Genomic DNA, 19,530 nt, shown 5'->3' on the forward strand with positions numbered 1-19,530 from the left:
TTCAGAGCACCCCTCAGAGTTCCACAAGAATCATTCTGATCACAGAAGCCAGCCTCACAGAGATAGTCTAAGTTCTTACCAAGGTTCATAGCACAACCAAATCTATGGAAACCAAGATGGTTCTTTTTTATTTTTCGCGGTACGCGGGCCTCTCACTGTTGTGGCCTCTCACGTTGCGGAGCGCAGGCTCTGGACGCGCAGGCTCAGCGGCCATGGCTCATGGGCCCAGCCGCTCTGCGGCATGTGGGATCTTCCCGGACCGGGGCATGAACCCGTGTCCCCTGCATCGGCAGGCAGACTCTCAACCACTGCGCCACCAGGGAAGCCCCACCAAGATGGTTCTTAAACAGGGTTTGACTGTTGCTCTTGAGCGTTTGGCTGACTGTTCTGTCTGTATGCTCATCAGTACCATCCCCTCCATCATTTCATCCTTTCATTTCATTCTCACAATTTAGCCCCTAATCCTACCGCCTTTCCCATTGCTCCCTAAGCCTGCCCAGCTTTTACCAGGGGGGCAGGTTTTGATGTGGTATAAGGGCTTCCCAGCAATAACAGATGTTATTCATCCATCAAATGAGCTCCCTAACAAGTGCCAGGTACCTGTAGTTGTGAGAATTACAATAAAAGCTGAGATGGGGCCCAGTTTCAAGACAGTATGAGGCAGTGCTGCCCTGGGTGAAAGGAGGCACAGGCTCCCAGTGACGTGAGTCCCCTATTCTGTCTCTGGCTGGTGCTCCAAGGGCCTCAGCTGACTTCTGTCAAACCCACCTCTTCCCCACCCACAGCCAGTATTCCTGAGGCTAAGAAAATTGCTTCCATCTATCTTGATATCTTCCTGATAGTCCTCCAAAATTCATGAGATAGATAGAAATATTTTAGAGTCTCTTAAACTCAAACTTTAGAAATTATCTCGAGATTCAGGCTTCACACAGGCTCCAAAGTTTCTTACTTTGCTTTTTAAAAAATGAACTGTTACAGGACCTTGGAATACCTGATTCGACACCTGGCCCACATCGCCTCCTTCAGCAGCAAGACAAACATGCATGCCAGGAACCTGGCCCTGGTGTGGGCTCCAAACCTCCTCAGGTAACCACCACCCCTCACCTCACTACCCCAGTGAGCTCAAGGCAGCCCCCAATTCAAACAAAGACTGGACTCTTCAAAACCGAAGCCCCTTGTAGACAAACCTTTGGCTAAGTGGTTGTCGCACGTGGGAATTAAAGGTGATTTTTTAAAAAATAAATTTATTTTATTTTTGGCCGCACCGGGTCTTCGTTGCTGCGCGTGGGCTTTCTCTAGTCGCAGTGAGCAGGGGCTACTCTTCGTTGCGGTGCACGGGCTTCTCACTGCGGTGTTTTCTCTTGTTGCAGAGCACGGGCTCTAGCTGCACGGATTTCAGTAGTTGTGGCATGCGGGCTCAGTAGTTGTGGCTCACGGACTCTAGAGCGCAGGCTCAGTAGTTGTGGCGCACGGGCTTAGTTGCTCTGCGGCATGTGGGATCTTCCTGGACCAGGGCTCGAACCCATATCCCCTGCGTTGGCAGGCGGATTCTTAACCACTGTGCCACCAGGGAAGCCCAAATGTAATTTTATTTTATTTTATTTTATTTTATTTTTATTTTTTGCTGTACGCGGGCCTCTCACTGTTGTGGCCTCTCCCGTTGTGGAGCACAGGCTCCGGACGCACGAGCTCAGCGGCCATGGCTCACGGGCCCAGCCGCTCCACGGCATGTGGGATCTTCCCAGACCGGGGCGCAAACCCGCGTCCTCTGCATCGGTAGGCGGACTCTCAACCACTGCGCCACCAGGGAAGCCCCCAAATGTGATTTTTAATAGCCCTTTCCTGCTAACCATGGAAACTCTGGAACCCAGAGGTATCTTCTGGCTATTACCAGGATGTGGCCAGTGTTATGGGTCTGTATGTTATAATTTCCTGAAAAGGCCTTTCTGGGTCTTTGGGGCTTCCTTTGCTTTTGTTGGTTTTGGTGGGGTCCTAGCTGTCTATAACCTGAATCAACTGCTTCATATGACTTCATAAATGATGACCTGCCCTTAGAACAATTGTGTGGAGGCGGAAGAAGATCCTATAAAGAAAACAATCAATTCCTATATATTCACTAATATAGTGTTTACAGTTTTGCAAGGTATAATACCTGGTAACTGTTTCGAATTTGTTCAGTTTGTTTGGAGAGTACCTTTAATTGATCTTAAATAGTTAAAGTAATACAAATTAACAAACTATACATTTAGGAACGGGGGCTTGTACAAAAGGCCCACTGGCTCCCCCTTATGCTTCATGGGGTAGGGCAGACTCATTCACTGAATGTGTTTCTTCCACGGTTCAGGTCCAAAGAAATTGAAGCCACTGGTTGCAATGGAGATGCAGCCTTCCTTGCAGTTCGGGTCCAGCAGGTGGTGATTGAATTCATACTGAATCATGTGGATCAAATCTTTAACAACGGTGCACCCGGGTCTCTGGAGAACGATGGTAATGGCTCCTTCTGGCATACACCCTACCAATCACCGTTCTTTGCCTTAGGCATGGGGCCCAAGAATAAGTTAGAGTGGGCTGAGATCTAGCTCTCAGTGTCAACTGTGTGTGTGTGCTGACTACACTGCGTGTGTTTGGGGATCGTGCATACATACATGTGTGCCTGTGCAACAAAAGTGTGGTATGTATGCGTGTGGCTCTAGCATGTTTCTGATCAGTTGCATACATGGCCTATCCCATGAATGTGGTGTGGTGAACTGGAATACCTTCTGTTGCTTTTAGTGAGTTCTTAAACTCTTCCAGTTATTAGCTGGAGACACTGGCAATATTCTGCCGACTATTAGATTTCATCTTTACTTTCAGTATGATATTTCAGAAGTCCTAAGTGAATTAAGAGGCATCCTATTCATACTCACATATATATTCAGAATGCCTTCTCTTTGCAAGCATTTTTTTAAAATAATTGAACTATAATTGATTTACAATATTGTGTTAGTTTCAGGTGTACAGCGAAGTGTGTGTATGTTATGTATGTGTGTGTGTGTATATATATATATATATATATATATATAAACCATTATAGTTTATTACAAGATATTGAATATAGTTCCCTGTGCCATACAGTAAATCCTTGTTTATTTTACATATGGTAGTGTGCATCTGTTAATCCCATACTCCCAATTTATCCCTCCTCTCCTTCCCCTTTGGTAACCATAAGTTTGTTTTCTATGTCTGTGAGTCTGTTTCTGTTTTGTAAATAAGTTCATTTGTACTATTTTTTAGACTCCACATATAAGTGGTATCGTATAATATCTGTCTTTTTCTCAAGCACTTCTTGAGTGCTTACTTTGTTCTGCCCTGCATAGGGCACTAGGCACACAGCAATGAGTGTGTGGGCGCATGTATGCAGAGACTAGCCAGCATTGAAACCCACTATATACAAGAAAAATATAGCTATTTCACGCTGGGTGTGATGAGATGCAAGATATGATGTTTCAGTCCTGTAGTCTCATAATAACATAATTAACCCTAGGAATGCACTGGGATTGGTTTATGCTGATTGAACTCATATGAGCCTAATTTGTAAAACTCAAAAATCCAGCTGATCAATAAGCCTGTTAACTACCATTTGTGTGAGGGTGATTTTCCAACATTAGCATACGTCACATAACTGGGAGGGCTTATTGAAACACAGATTACTGGATCTCATCCCCAGAATTTCTGATTCAGCATGTCTGGAGTGCTGCCGAAAATCTGTGTTTCTAACAAGTTTCCAGGTGATGGAGCTGCTGCTGGTGGTCAGGGCCCACACTTGGAGAACCAGTGGTGTATGAGAGCTGTATCTGCAAAATATTTGTATTAGCTGATCAAAGCATTCTTTTCTACTTTGGCTAATATCCTTGGGAAAATCAAGTATAACCATCAAAGTAATCAATTGCAATTAATATCAAATTTTGATTTCTGGTGTAATGGTTCCCACCCCCATCCTGTCCTCCGTGTGGTTTATGATCTTTCTTTTAAAATTCACATACCATAAAATTCACCACTTTAATCATTTTAAAGTGTACAATTCAGTGGTTTTTAGTGTATTCACAGAATTGTGCAACCATCACCAGTATCTAATTCCAGAACATTCTCATCACGCCAAAAAGAAACCCCACACCCGTTAAGTAGTCACTCCACATCTTGTCTTCCCACCAGACTCTGGCAGCCATTAATCTACTTTCTGTTTCTGTGGATTTTGCCTCTTCTGCATATTTCATATAAGTGGAATCACACAATATGTGGTCTTCTGTGACTGATTTCTTTCACTTAGCATATGTTCTCATGTATCGGTATTTCTGTTTTTTATGGCCGAATGATATTCTGTTGTATGGCTGTACCACGTTTTATTTATACATTCATCAGTTGATGGACATATGGGTTGTTTCTACTTTTTGGTTATTATGATGCTGCTGTGAGGTCATGTACAAGTGTTCGTGTGAACATATGTTTTCAATTCTCTTGGCTATATACTTAGGAATGGCTGACGTTTCTTTTATCTTTATTTTAACTCGCACATTACGGATGTATTTTTTATTGTAAGCTATATAAATCCTTTTTGAAAGTAAAGGAGAAATAATACACTTTCATTCATTCATCCTTTTGAGTCAACCAATTATTTATTGGGGACTTATTCTGTGCCGGGAACCATGGCAGGCGCTCCACATATATCATCTCATGGTCTTATCACAACAACCATCATAAAGTTATCAACCCTCTTTTATACATGAAAACCAGAGAACCAGAAAAGCTTAGTATCTGGTAGGACTGAACACTGAACCTAAATCTTCCAGCCTGTGCTCTTTCCTTACCTTGTGCTGACTCTGAGAGGAAAAAATAGTTAAACAGATAAATAAACCATTGCGGAGAATTAATGACTCTTGGGAGATGTTCTTCTTGACAGCAGATTCCATTCATGACTGTTAGTGTTAAGGATGTTCCTAATTCCAACCTGGAAATGCCTGTTCTTTTTATGACCGTTGCCTTAATCAGCTTTTGTCCTGCATATTGAAATCCAATTTCCTCTTGAGGCTTTAACTCTTGATTGTCTCCAATAATTATTATTCAGTGCATTTCATTTAAATGTTCTCGTTATGAATTCTTATTGACTTTGGTACCATACTTAATATTTACACAAAATGGAATAAGTCATACGCTCTGGAATTTGAGATTTAGAAATAGGGTTCTACTTCAAATTGGAAAGATTTTAAAAGTCATAGAATCCAACACCTTTAATTAATAGATGAGAGCAGTGAGGCCAGAGAGATTGTGATATGCCAAGGTTTATTAAAACATAAGTATGTAGCATTGGGCACCTCCAATGTGCAAGACACTGTTCCAGACACTGGGGACGGTATCGAAAACGGCAAAGCCGCTGCCCTGCGTAGAGCTATAGTCTGGCTGCAAAGACAAACAATAAATAAGTTTACAGATAAATACATTATCACTTCAAAGACAATAAATGCCAGGAAGAAAAGTACAGCAGGATAATGCGATGGTCAATGACTTGGGGGTATAATTTTGGTACAGAGTGGACATGGCCTCTGAGGAAGTGATCTTTGAACTGAGACTTGAATGACAAAAGAAACCAGTCATTTGAGGATCTGGGGGATGAATGTTCCAAACACAGAGAAAAGGGAGTGTAAATGCTCTGAGGTGGAAAGGAGCTCATCGCGTGGCAGAAAGTCAGCCCGTGTAGCTACAGAAATGCAGTCTCCAAAGTGGGGTGCCCCACCCAGGGGACGCCAAAGACCAAAGTATGGGTGTTGGAAGAAACTATTAGAATTCTTTTCCATCGATTTTATTGTATACTTTGTAATTTCTATGATGTTGTATGTTTTCTATTACACATAAAACAAATACAGTGGTATATATGTATAACTTACAACTATATATATGTGTATACAGTGGGAGTATACATTGAAAAAATTTTACTGTATATTTTTATAGATACACCTACCCTACTGAACATCATAGCTTAGCCTAGCCTACCTTAAATATGCTCAGAACACTTGCGCCTGCCTACAGTTGGGCAAAATCATCTAACACAAGGCCTATTTTATAATAAAGTGTTGACGAGCTCATGTCATTTATTGAATACTGTGCTGAAAGTGAAAAACAGAATGGTTATAAGTTTACTGCTTGTTTACCCTTGTGATTGCGTGATTGACTGGGAGCTGAGGCATCACAAGAGAGTATTGTACAGAATCAGTAGCCTGATAAAAGATCAAAATTCAAAGTACGGTTTCTACTGAATGCATATTGCTTTCACACCATCCTAAAGCCGAAAAATTGTAAGTTGAACCACTGTTGAAGTTGGGGACTGTCTGTGCATGTTAGCAGTGGAAAGGAGGGAAGTGGCTGGATTCAGGATATATTTTGGAGGTGGAGTTTCAGGACTTGCTTATAGGCTGGATGTGGGGGAGAAGGGGTACATCAAAGACAGGAATCAATGAAAAATACCTGCTCCAGGTTTGGCTTACACAACTGGGTGATCCATGGTACTATTTACCGATTTGGAGAGGATGGGAGGAGGTACCAGTTTCGAGATAAGGAGCAAAAATCACAAGCTCTGTTAGGAGACGTAAAGCTGGAGATGCCTATCGAACATCTAAGCAGAAATGATGAGTAGGCCTTAGGATACTGGAGCCTGGAACCATGGCAAGAGGTGGGTGCTAGGTTTCCTGATCCTGCACTTTATGTTTTTCTTGTTGTTCCAGTTGCTCCCAGAATGATTTAATGTTGTAAGTAAATAAATAATTAAGTTTAAAAAAGTCATAAATAATCTAGAATCTATGAACAGATATTGAGTCAATTAAATTTAAATATTTTTAATCTCCTTTGGATTCAGTGGGAAAACTGGGTTAAAGTTGGAAACTTCGCTGAAAAATCTTTAGGATCACAGATTTATCTAATTGTAGTCCTGCTGAATGACGGCCACTCTCTCCTCCTTGGAAACGCCCCAGAGTCACATACAGTCCCATTGTCTGCAAGGCCTTTTGTCAGTGGTTTTATTTCACTCAGAGAGGGTCATGCTCTGCAAAGAGAAATAGTGCTATCGAGGTGCTTTCTGAAAATTAGCTGAGTCCTATACCAAAAGTGATTTCTTAGTGTCAATTGGTCCAAATTACCCTTGAGTCTCTTTACCCCTTCCGAAGTTACAGAAAACTGGCAAGGTTGCCAAAATACTAAGTAGAGGCAAACTTAGACCTCTTCGTTTTTACTTAGATCAGAGTTTCTCAGCCTTGGCCCTGTTGACATTTAGCACTGGATAATTCTTGTCGAGGGGCTGTCCTGTGTATCGTAGGATGTTTAGCCGCATCCCTAGCCTCTACCTGTTAGGCGCCAGTAGCATTCCCCCACACACCTGTGACAACTAAAAATGTCTCCAGACATTGCCAAATGTCCCTGGCTGGAGACAGGGGGTACAAGATTGCCCCAGTTTGAAAAAAAAAAAAAAATTGACTTGGAGAAAAGAGATAATCGTGGACACCATTGATCTGTCATCATCACTTCCATTCTTTAAAAAAACGTACAAGAATTGGCTTGCATACACTTGAAGATGATTAGGTAGTGAATAAAAAGCCACTTATCTCTTAGGGAATAGCATAGCCATAAAACGTCTTTCTACTGCAGAGATACAAGGCTAGGTAATTTCAGGAAAGTCGAGGCTCCAACCTTCAATTCCCCTGGAGCCTTTGTTCTCCAGCTGCGGAGAGGAGGGGTAGTATCCTGCCCTACCCTAGATGAGTGAGGCTGCCTCTGTGGCTGAACACACATTCCCACCTGACCAAAGCATTAGGCAGTTCCCAGGGGCAAATACCCACTACTGTCACTCTGGCCCACAGTAAGTGCTCAATATATTTGTTGTGTGCATGAATGAATGAAGAGTCTGAAAAGTACAGGAATGCAGGCTGCCTTCTGAAGCCCCTGTGTGCCCCCTGGTTGGTCCGGCCAGGAGGGCTGTCAGATCCCCACGTGTAGTCTCTGCCCGATAGACCCCACCACTCCCAGGAGAAGCCCCCATCAGGAGGTCAGGAGGGGCTGTGGATGGGGGCTCTGGCTGGAGCCAGTGCCCAGGCCTCCTCCCAGGAGGTCTATGAGCTCTTCTTTCCTCTTTACAGAAAACCGGCCGATCATGAAGAGCCTGACGTTGCCAGCCCTCTCCCTGCCCATGAAGTTGGTGAGTCTGGAGGAAGCTCAGGCCCGGAGCTTAGCTACTAATCACCCTGCCCGGAAAGAAAGGAGAGAGAATAGCCTGCCTGAGATTGTCCCTCCCATGGGCACCCTCTTCCACACTGTCCTTGAGTTACCAGACAACAAGTAAGTGTCCTTCTTCCAAGTTCTGGGAGATGTTTAGGTGGAGGGGGACGGAGGAGGAAGCCATAGAGTCTCAGGGCTGTGATGGCAGCATGGGCTGGGGGTGTGGTCTGGGTTGGGGGGTAAGGAAGCATTCCAGAAGAGAAGGGAGCTGCCTCCACGACATTCACCAGCGGCTGATGCCTTCACTCACTGCCCCAAAGTCATCGAGAACTTGAGATCCCTAGTACCATGGTGTGGGTGGGGCTCATAGGCGTCAAGAATCAGAACTAAAACCCTTTACTCCTTAGTTGAGACAAAATAAGCTTGACATTTTCAAAAGGAAGGTTGCAAAACACAAAAACTTGACCCCCTCCTCCCACCCTGCACCTCCCATGGGACCTATGGAAGGCGTAGGGATGAGCGGAGGGCAAGTTGACGGAGAGCACCACTCTGGACTGAGACCTCTGGGAACATGGCACCTGGGGACGTGCATCCTGGCTTCTGTTCCTCCTCTCTTACCTGTTAGAGCCCTCTCTCCCCTCCAAAAACAAACACCATTCTCATTCATATCTTCCCTCCCTTCTCCTTCTCACTTATTCTGTGGTAACCCTGGTCTCCACACATCCCTCTCCCAGCCCCATGCCCCACTGTAAAAAGGAGGCAGTGACTGAAGCAGGGGTCCGAAATCCTAGGCAGACAGTAGGTAGAGGAGCCGAAAGGCAATCTTTTCACTGGAGAGTGTCCGCCTTGCTGTTTCATCAGTGAAAGGAGGTATGAAAACAGACCTCTCAGACCTCTCATCAGTGTCCTCCTCATGATGGCGAGGCTGTTTCCCCCTGGGGAGGGAGAAAGAGTGCTGCCACGTTGCACAGGGGTAGGGGGCGCCTGTCACACTGTGTGCTCTGGGAAGGGCACCTGGAACTCACCTGGCGAGAAACCCCTCTACTTCCTGAAGTGCATGGATGGTTCTCTCTCTCTTTCTCTCTCTCTCTGTTTTGAAAGACTGATCCCCACTGCCCCTCCCCCTAAATCCCTGGAGAATAAGACTTCCACTCAGGGGTCAGGAAGACTTCCTCTGAAGGACAATCAAGTTCACTTTCTCTGTGCCTTCATGCGATTATGTAAAACCCACCCCAAGGCCTAGTGCTTGAAAACATCAGGCCAGATCCAATAGAAACAACTAAGCACTGCAGATCTGTCTCTGATGGATTGTAAAATCATGCTGTGCTTGAGACCTGGATGTTCTATGAGAACCCTGCAGAGAAAAGGTCCTCTGTGGGGCCCACAGGTTGCAGGGTTTCATCCTGGAACTTGATGAAGTCTGATAGCAAGGCCGGCTAGAGCCAGGCAGGGCCTCTGTGATGAACCCTGGTGGCACCAGGCCCTCTGGCCCAGTCTAGCACTCAACTTTCCCTGCTTCGTCAGAGAAATGAGAGACAAAGCCAGAAACACAGTGACTACCCTCTGCCTTTCTCTGCAGTGACCGCTGACCACATCCAGCAGCCTGCAACTCTCCCAGGCCAGGCTGTCTTCTAAGTTGCTTTCTCATCCACCCCCTTTCCAGTCCACTAAAGTCTACCCCAGCGCCCTCCTCGCCTGTGGATGTCCCAGCAGTGTGGCTGCAGTGCAAGGAGCATAACAGGACTGAGGTCTCTGGCCTTTAGTGTTTACTCCTGTAAAAAAATAAGTATCTTTGATAACCCAGGACTGAACTGCTTACCAGAATTCCCAGAACTGTGGTTGCTTGTGACCTCTGAGTCTGCCACCAACCCCTGTCTCTGTTTGCCCCCTCCCCTGCCTGTAATAGCACATCTTTGTCCTTTCCTCTGGGGAATGTGGTCCTTCACTCTGACTCATGAAAACCTAGCTTGGTCATCATGGGCATCCCCAGACGGGGTGAGAGTCAGGCTCAACTTGGATTTTAGAGAGAAATTTCCTGGTATGTCAGAGCTGTTCATAACTAAGAACATGTTTGGGGTATTCCTTCTTAGTTTAAAAGTCCCACTGAAATAGCTAGTTACCAAACTAACCCCCTGTGGCTTGGCTCCTTTAGAAGAAAGCTCTCCAGTAAATCAAAGAAGTGGAAATCAATATTTAACCTGGGACGTTCTGGATCAGACTCTAAATCAAAGCTGAGTAGAAATGGGAGTGTATTTGTGAGAGGACAGAGGCTCTCAGGTAAGAATCAATAGCAGTTATGTTTATAAGATATATATATATATATATTATTTTTTTCAGTTCTGTTTCTTAAGTCTTTGGTTTGATTATGTCAAATTCACTCACCCTGAAAGAGAAACTTATAAATTAACTGAAGAGTCTTTTTGGTTTTTTAAAATAATTTTAGATTTACAAGAAATTTGCAAAAATAGTACACAGAGAACCTGTAGACCCTGCACACAGCTCCCCCAAATGTTAACATGTTAGATAACTGTAATACAATGATCAAAACCAAAAAATTAATATCAATATAATACTATTAAATAATTTGCAGACGTTATTCATATTTGGCCAGTTGTCCCTCTGATGTCCTTTTTCTGGTCCAGGATCCAGTTCAGGAACCCGCATTGCATTTAGATGTCATGCCTCTTTAATCCTCCAACCTAGGACAGTCCCTCAGTCTTTCTGACCTTGACACTCTGGAAGAGTTTTGGCCATTTATTTTGTAGAATATACCTCAGATTGGGATTGTCTGATGTTTTCTCATGGTTAGATTGAGGTTATGTCTCAATGTGTCATATCAGGGGGCACATGAAGTCAATATTTTATTGTTGGTGATGTCAGTTTTGAGCACTTGGTTAAAGTGCTATCTACAAGGTTTGTCCCTGTAAAGTTACTATTTTTTTCCTTTGCAATTAATAAGTATCTTGTGGGAGGTATTTTCAGACTATGCAAATATCCTTTTTTCATCATACTTTCATCCATGCATTTTAACATCCATCAGTGGTCCTTGCCTGCAACAGTTATTACTGTGGTGTTTGCCAAATGGTTATTCTCCATTTCCATCATTCCTTCTACATTTATTGAACTCTACTGTAAGGAAGATCTGTCCCTTTTCCCCCAGGGTGAGGGTCATGATTTTTATTTTTTTAATTATTTATTTTTGGCTGCATTGGGTCTTTGTTGCTGTGTGCAGGCTTTCTCTAGTGGTGTTGAGCGGGGGCTACTCTTCGTTGCGGTGTGCAGGCTTCTCATTGAGGTGGCTTCTCTTGTTGCAGAGCACTGGCTCTAGGTGCGTGGGCTCCAGTAGTTGTGGTGCGTGGGCTCAGTAGTTGTGGCTCACGGGCTCTAGAGTGCAGGCTCAGTAGCTGTGGCACAAGGGCTCAGTAGTTGTGGCTCACAGGCTCTAGAGCGCAGGCTCAGTAGTTGTGGCACATGGGCTTAGTTGCTCCACGGTATGTGGGACTTTCCCGGACCAGGGCTCAAACCCGTGTTCCCTGCATTGGCAGGCGGGTTCTTAACCACTGCGCCACCAAGGAAGCCCCAGGGTCATGATTTTTAAATAGGAATGCTGCCCTGTGGGAATTATATCTGAGTAGTGAATAGGAATTGATGCAGGAGGGAACTGAGGGAACCACTGTATAATGGGGAATATAACCAGTCCGGCTGAATATTGTGTCAGGAAGCGGAGGCCATAGAAATTTGCCACAAAGACATTTAGTGTTATAAATTGAAAGCATAATTGTTTAAAAATGAGGGCAATTGTTATGAAAGCAAGTAGTAAAAGGTAAATGTACAAATGTAATGAGCAAACTTGATTGAATACTAGTTTGAAAAAAAAAGGACTACAAAAGATAATTTGGGGGACAAATAGATTGGATTTTAGATGATATTGAAGAATAGTACATTCTCATAGTGTGCTGATGGTTCTTAGGAGACATATGCTAAAGTTGAAGTATTTAAGGATGAAGTGTCAAAATATTGAAACTCACTTTCAAATGATTCAGCAAAACATATGTATGTAGGTAGATAGATAGATAAAAAGAGAGATACAGCAGACATGTGGCAAAATGTCAACCTAGGTTTAGAGGTCTTCAACTTTTCTGAATGTATGAAATTCTTTTTCTTTTTTTTTTTTTTTTTTGCGGTACGCGGGCCTCTCACTGCCGTGGCCTCTCCCGTTGCGGTGCACAGGCTCCGGACGCGCAGGCTCAGCGGCCATGGCTCACGGGCCCAGCCGCCCTGCGGCATGTGGGATCTTCCCAGACCGGGGCACGAACCCGTGTCCCCTGCATCGGCAGGTGGACTCTCAACCACTGCGCCACCAGGGAAGCCCCTGAAATTCTTAATAATAAAGATTTGGGAGGAAAAACTAATGCCAATAGGAAAAAATGAGGTAATATTTTTAAGGACCTTCCTCAAGCCCAGTGATAATTGTACTCCAAGGATCATAAAGCACAAATGTTAGAAATTGTCACATTGACCTACTGGAGTAATGAGGGATGTCACAGGGTATAGCAAGTACAGTGGTTTAGGCTGTAAGTAATGACAAATCCAACTCAATTGGCTTCTGCAAGGAGGGAGTTTATTGGGACATCCAGATGTAGGGAAGGCTTCAGGGGTGGTTTAGTACAGTGGCTCTGTCTCCATTTCTCCGCGTTTTCCTCAGCTATGCCCTCCTCTGTCGGTCAGCTTTATCCCCAGACTGGTTTCCTTTGCCTCCACAAAGTGGCTACAATAGTTCTAGGCTTTACCTTTGACTCTCACTATATCCAGAAGGAGAAAGAAGATCATTTCTGGTAGCTTGCTCCTAAGGGCAGGGACCCTTCTTTCCTGGAAACCCCAGTTAAGAGTCTGTCTGACCCCTCCCTCCGCCCCACAATAGTAGCCTTCACTGAGTCACATGGGTCAATCCCTATGGCTACGGGAGTACCCTGTGCTGATTGGCTTAGGCCTGGATTCCTGAACCAATCACTGGCATGAAGAATGGCATTACACCCCTGTGTGAGGAATGAGATGCACCCAAGATGTACAGGGCTCTGTGAGAAGGGGAAAGGGAAATGGATTCTGGGTAGGCATCTACAATATTCATTATATAGGGAAAAACGTCTTTCACAAAATGGCAAGATGGCCAGGTGAAGAGGGCAGGTTGCTATAGGTATGGTCAAGCAGATACAAATCAGAAATTAGGATTCTCAAAGGAGAAGTTAAGGGGGAGTACCTGGCAGGAAACCCCTGATCTAATAACAGATTTGCTGAAGCACGTCAGAGAGCCCTTCAGTTACAGAATCAGTGACACAATGAAAAAGGTTCCCCGAGTAACAAAAAGTTAAAAAAAATAGAACAAAACAATCAAGTAAAAATAGATTAAATGATTTTCTTTGATCTTGACTTATGAAGATTTCTACCCCCTTGTGGTTTTCAAAAGGAAGAAGCCCCAGGTGCTGGATCAAACAGCGGTAAGCTCACAGAATGCACAGGATGTCCCTGGCCAGCTTCTCAGCTCGGCCGCACCTCAGAATCACCCATAGAGTATGGTCCACACCCACAGCAGCTCTGCCTCAGGAGTTCTGTGGTGAACTCAGAGTACTGGTAATGTCTAAAAAGCTCCCCAGGTGATTCTGATATGCAGCCGGTGTTGAAAACCACTGCTATCTCATGAATAAGCTAATCAGAGATAGTTCATCAAACTGGCTGAATTTTGATGAAATTCAGGGGTGAAATTTTGATGAATTTCAGGGGTGAAATTAAAGAACCATCAGCATCAATATAAGTGGCTCTCTGTGACCTCGACTACTGCCCGAGTGGCTGCTTTTCACCAGAAGAGTGTTGCTGGATCCCTAGAAGCTAAAGACTGGGGGGTAGGGAGTGGGGAGCCTTCTGGTCATAACCCACCAGCATGGTCACCGTAAATGGCACGTGGGCTTGCTATTCGTTGAAATATGCGTGTGAAAAAAGGAAATCAGTGGATTAACATATTTATTGATAAATAATTTTTAAAATCTTTTTTTAAAACTCCATATTTAAGAGCATTTAAAAAATTGATTCACCATGTATATAGTATTGGGGGTGTTTTTTGGTACGGGGGCAGGTGAAGGTATGTTTAACCATGTTTAGAAAATGGAACAGAAATAGGAAATACTAAAGGATAAGAAAAACTTGGGTATTGACTGAATGGAGATGCATAAACTTTGGAGTCTCCCAGACACTGGTGTACTGGAATTTGTATATTATCAAACAGGAAGATTCCAGGGAACCCTCCAGAGTGAACTCCTTTGAGTAGGGAAAGAAAGCCTTAGAGATAAACCAAGAGAGGGGAACCCAAGGACTCAAAGAAAACTGGTGGATGCATTTCCATGAGGCCAAGGTGCCAGACAGAAAAGTGTAATCTAAATACAGTTAGCCCTCCATATCCGCAAATGCGGGACCTGTGGATAGGGAAGGCCGACGGCAGTACACCATTCACATAAGGATCTTGAGCACAGATGGATTTTGGTATCCGTGGCGGTCCTGGAACCAGTCCCCCCAAAATACCAAGGACGATTGTGTAGTCATAGGCCAAGGATGTCTGAGTGCTTAGTTTCTATCCAGACAAGGAGCCAGGGAATTCTTGACTGTTCCCAAAAGCAGCTACTGTGGCCACCAGGACCAGAAGGAGCTGTGTTGTCAGAAAGAGGGTCCAACAGGAAAGGTGGCCCTGCAACCAGATCGCTTACCCATCCTCCGTGACACTCAGTGTCACCTGGTCACTACCCCGAAGGGTGATACATGAAACCCAGAGGAAGGCCAAGAAATGCAGCTCTTGGAAAACAAAGGCAAAATCTTGTCTCAGAATACACGAACGGGGAGTTCCCTGGTGGTCTAGTGGTTAGGATTCGACACTTTCACTGCCATGGCCTGGGTTCAGTCCCTGGTCAGGGAACTGAGATCCCGCAAGCCGCATGGTGCGGCCAAAAAAAAAAAAAAAAGAATACGCGAATGAAGGGAGGCTGGCCAGGCAGTTTTAGAAGTCATTTTGTAATAGATAGCTAGTGGGAAGCAGCTGCATAGCACAGGGAGATCAGCTGGGTGCTTTGTGACCACCTAGAGGGGTGGGATAGGGAGGGTGGGAGGGAGGGAGACGCAAGAGGGAAGAGACATGGGAACATATGTATATGTATAACTGATTCACTTTGTTATAAAGCAGAAGCTAACACACCATTGTAAAGCAATTATACTCCAATAAAGATGTAAAAAAAAAAAAGTCATTTTGTAAACTTGTGGGAATAGTCAGTCTTCCAAGAATGAGAATTCTGGCTTACCTCTGGAAGTAAGGAGGTGGAAGGCAATCTTGGCGTCACCAAGGCTTTGGGTGAACGTTGCTGTGTCCTTCCAGAGCCCAGTGGGACCCAGGCAGAGAGAAGCCCAGAGCCTGGGAGGCCAAGGGGCTAATTCAGAGCCTCTCAGAAGGAGCAGGGTTTGGAGCAAGAAGGAAAAAAGGATCTTTAAAAGACGGACAAAGCAAGTGTGAGTTAGGGCACGATTTGGGTTAGGGCCAACACTGAGTGCTTCTTTTAGAACCGTCTCCTGAGTTTACCCTTGTTGCTGAGCCCTAGTTTATCTTGAATAACATCAACAACAATAAACAATAGTTACTTCTTCTTGAGCATTTATTCTAGGTTAATGCAACCTATTTTATATGCACTACTCATTTCATCCTCACAACAGCTCTACTGTTCCTCCTTTTCATGCCAAAAAACTGAAGTTTCAAAAAGGTAAGTTGCTTCTCTGAGGTCACACAGCCCAAAAGTGGGAGAATTGGGATTCAAAGCCAGATCTGCCTGGATCCAGAGTTACCTTAAAGCCACAAGTCCTGGGGCTCCCGGTCAGCTTCTAAATTGCCCTCTCTCCCCTCCTAGCAAGTTTGCCCTGGAAGCCTTCCTGAAAAGACATGATGATGTTTGTGAAAGTGCCTAAGCCTATGCCTGAAATAATAAGTTTTTATTTATTTAAACCATAATCTTCTGAAAACCTACTTGGGTGGCTTAACAAAGATGCATAGCATCCACCAGGCATACAGCAGCTGCTCAAAAAAGGTTCGTTTGGTTGGGATCTGCTCCAGGGTGAGGCTGGTGGGTGAGAGCATTGGGGGAGCAACCAGGCTGCAGACATCAAGGAGCAGAGCTGCACGTGGAGACAGGTGACACATGGGAGAAAGGGAGAAGAGTACCCCTGGGCTCTCTCTCACCTGTTGTACCAAATTCCTGGGTGTTGAGCGATGTGGCTGCAGCTGAGAATTCTGCTCTCTGGCCTAGTCACATAGGAGGGGTTGCCTAGAGCCCCATGGATTCTACTCCATGGATGAATCTTTGAGCCTTTTCTGTACAATAAAATCGGGTTCAGGACTCCTCATTTGCAAATAGCTATGTGACAAAATTGTAACTTACCTTTATCTGTAAAATGTTAATAAACCTTTGATCTACAAATGCCCTATTTTTATAAGGTCAGTCCCACCAAGAAAGTAGGAACATCTAAGGTGGAGTGGGGAATGTTTTCCAAAGGGGAAAATTATAAATACTTGAAAAACTTTCCTAAAGAAATTTCTTTTTTGTACTTACAGCCTGACCTATTGTTCTAAACACTTTCTCTGAACAAGCATTCACCAGGGATATTTTTTCTTTTGTCCTTAGTGGAAAAGGCTACTATCCGACCAGCTAAAAGCATGGACTCGCTGTGCTCAGTGCCCGTGGAAGGTGAGATTTTTCAGTTGGATTTGGAACTGGGGATTACAACTGGGAGATTGGCGCTCCCACACCAGACTTGCCTTCCTAAACCGCAGACCCTGCTCAGCTCCAGTCATGGCCACACACAATCTCCCAGGCCCAGATCCCTCCCTGACTTTCCGGAACTCAAGGGGCACACACAGCCCTTGCAGTAACCTCCCCTACTTCACAGCTGGAGACAGCAGCCTCCTTGCATTCAATCCTGAGCCAGGTAAAGGGTCCACACCTGAAAACTAAGGCAGAAGAGGCTCCCCCTGGGGCATAAAGAAGAGTTTTGAATTTAGGTGTTTCCGTAGGCATTAGCTTCATTGTGTTTGTCAAGTCATGATTTTGAGTTGGTAGAGTCATTCATTCCTTCATTCATCAATAAACACTGACAGGCACCAGCCTGGCACGTAGCTGGTCATTGCTGGTTGGAGCAGATGTACATACAGTTGCATGCCAGGTTACACCCATCACCAAAGCGGCACCTCACCATGTTAGTTCTTACAGCTCCAGCCTTAAGGGCTGCCTTGCCTGTAGCCCTTGCTTCTGTTTTTGTTAAGCAGCCAACAAGCACTGCTACAACTGGCAATACACAGGGCTTCCCTAGCAGCAGACTGTTTAAACTCCCCCATGATTGTACCATGACTTTCGAATCCCTTTAATACAAGGTATGTTGCTCTTTGATAAATGAGGCAGCCTGAAACAAAACAGAAAATCTTTAGAACAACTTTCAAAAAATAATACTAAACTTGTAAAATATTCAATGAGATCTTTTTAAGCTGCCTCAATCCTTTTAGCATTTTCTCACCTTTATATTCATCAATTTGCTTGGTTTTGAAACCTCTTGGGGGCAGTTCTTGCCCAGTTTGGCAGGATTTAATATTTCAAAAGCTAAAAAACAAAACAAAAAAGACACTAAAAGCTAGGTCACCACTTCCGTGGGCATTGGGCAGGTTATCTAACCTCTCAAGTCTCGGTTTCCTCATGTGTTAAGGGAGATAATTACACTTCTCCTACAGAGTGGTTCCTAAGAATTTTAAACCTAATGTTACCTAAGATGTAGCACTTAGTGCCTAGTTGGGAATTATTTTCCAGATCCCTGGCAATTCAGTTGTTGTCTCCCAGCTTATTTATTTCACACACAGATTTTTTTCTCTTCTTTGCCTTCACTTCTAAGTCAGTCAGGAACTCACTCCTCACAACTGTGCTTTCTAACATTTAGTTAATTTACATTTCTAGTTTCTCATCCTCTGAATCAGCAGGAGGAAGCCTGGGAAAAGGCAAAAAGGTCTAGCTGAGAACAGCATTTGTTTCCTTGCTGGGAAATCAAACCCCTGTTTGGGTCCATCTGCCAGAGAAGACTTAAAACAATAAGTTTTAAAGTTTTAAAATGAAACAAGATTCTGTTATTTTGGCCTTCTTATCTTCATTCTGAGCAAACATCATTCTGTCATCTCCCACCTTCTTTTATTTTTTCATGATCTACATTTAATGCTTGGTGGATGACTGCTCTGTTCAGCAATTTCAGCAGTGTCTGTCTTTTGGAAACTGCTCTACCTGCAAAGTTTAAAACAGATACATATGATACAACAAAATGGTTCTATCAGGGCATTATGACAAGATTCTGTGCACATAGGGAGATGTTTCCTCTTGTCAACCAAATGTTATGTACCTGTCTTTATTAGGATAGCTATGCCCTTATTATCATAATATGCCTTTCCAATATTCAAGTATTGCGTGCCTGCCCTTACTGGAAGGCTGCTCAGTGATGTGTGTGCTCAGGCTGCTGACCACATTTGTTTGCTTTTTCACTAGGGAAAGAAACCAAAGGAAATTTCAATCGAACAGTCACCACTGGTGGATTTTTCATTCCAGCAGCGAAAATGCACTCGACTAGCACTGGCAGCTCATGTGACCTCAGCAAGCAAGAGGGCGAATGGGGCCAGGAGGGGATGCCGGCGGGGGCCGAGGGGGGCTTTGACGTGAGCAGCGACCGAAGCCAGCTGCAGGGCGCTCAGGCCCGGGCCCCGCCTGAGCAGCTGAAGGTGTTCCGACCCATCGAGGATCCCGAGAGCGAGCAAACAGCCCCGAAGATGCTGGGTATGTTCTACACCTCAAACGACAGCCCCAGCAAATCGGTCTTTACCAGCAGCCTCTTCCAGATGGAGCCCTCTCCCCGTCACCAGCGCAAGGCCCTGAACATCTCCAAGCCCTTTGCTGTGTCCGTGCCACTCCGTGTGTCAGCCGTCATCAGCACCAACAGCACCCCATGCAGAACCCCCCCAAAGGAGCTACAGTCTCTTTCCAGCCTGGAAGAGTTTTCTCTCCAGGGCTCAGAGAGTGGAGATTGGCCTGAAGAGAAGCCACTGGGAGTTGAGACTTCTACAGGTAAAGTAAGGGAGAGGGTCTCTTTCCATTGCAAGAGAGGAAAAACCAGACTTAAACAGAGTTTGCAGGGCAATGTAGTGAAGTGGTTAAGACTGCGGGCTCTGGAGCCAGACTGCCTGGTACA

The 19,530-nt window shown here is 44.6% G+C and overlaps 1 protein-coding gene across 1 annotated transcript in view; it reads left to right on the top strand.

Annotated features, from left to right (window-relative positions):
- ARHGAP31 (Rho GTPase activating protein 31) overlaps positions 1–19,530 on the top strand; it is a 112,947-nt gene that overhangs the window by 76,116 nt on the left and 17,301 nt on the right. The window contains exons 5-10 of the mRNA XM_060010695.2: positions 979–1,086; positions 2,345–2,487; positions 8,157–8,355; positions 10,388–10,512; positions 16,941–17,003; positions 18,834–19,406. Of these exons, the coding sequence (XP_059866678.1) occupies positions 979–1,086; positions 2,345–2,487; positions 8,157–8,355; positions 10,388–10,512; positions 16,941–17,003; positions 18,834–19,406 (1,211 nt within the window). The remainder of the gene's footprint in view (positions 1–978; positions 1,087–2,344; positions 2,488–8,156; positions 8,356–10,387; positions 10,513–16,940; positions 17,004–18,833; positions 19,407–19,530) is intronic.

This window comes from Delphinus delphis, chromosome 4 (assembly GCF_949987515.2).
Source record: "Delphinus delphis chromosome 4, mDelDel1.2, whole genome shotgun sequence".
NCBI lineage: Eukaryota > Metazoa > Chordata > Mammalia > Artiodactyla > Delphinidae > Delphinus > Delphinus delphis.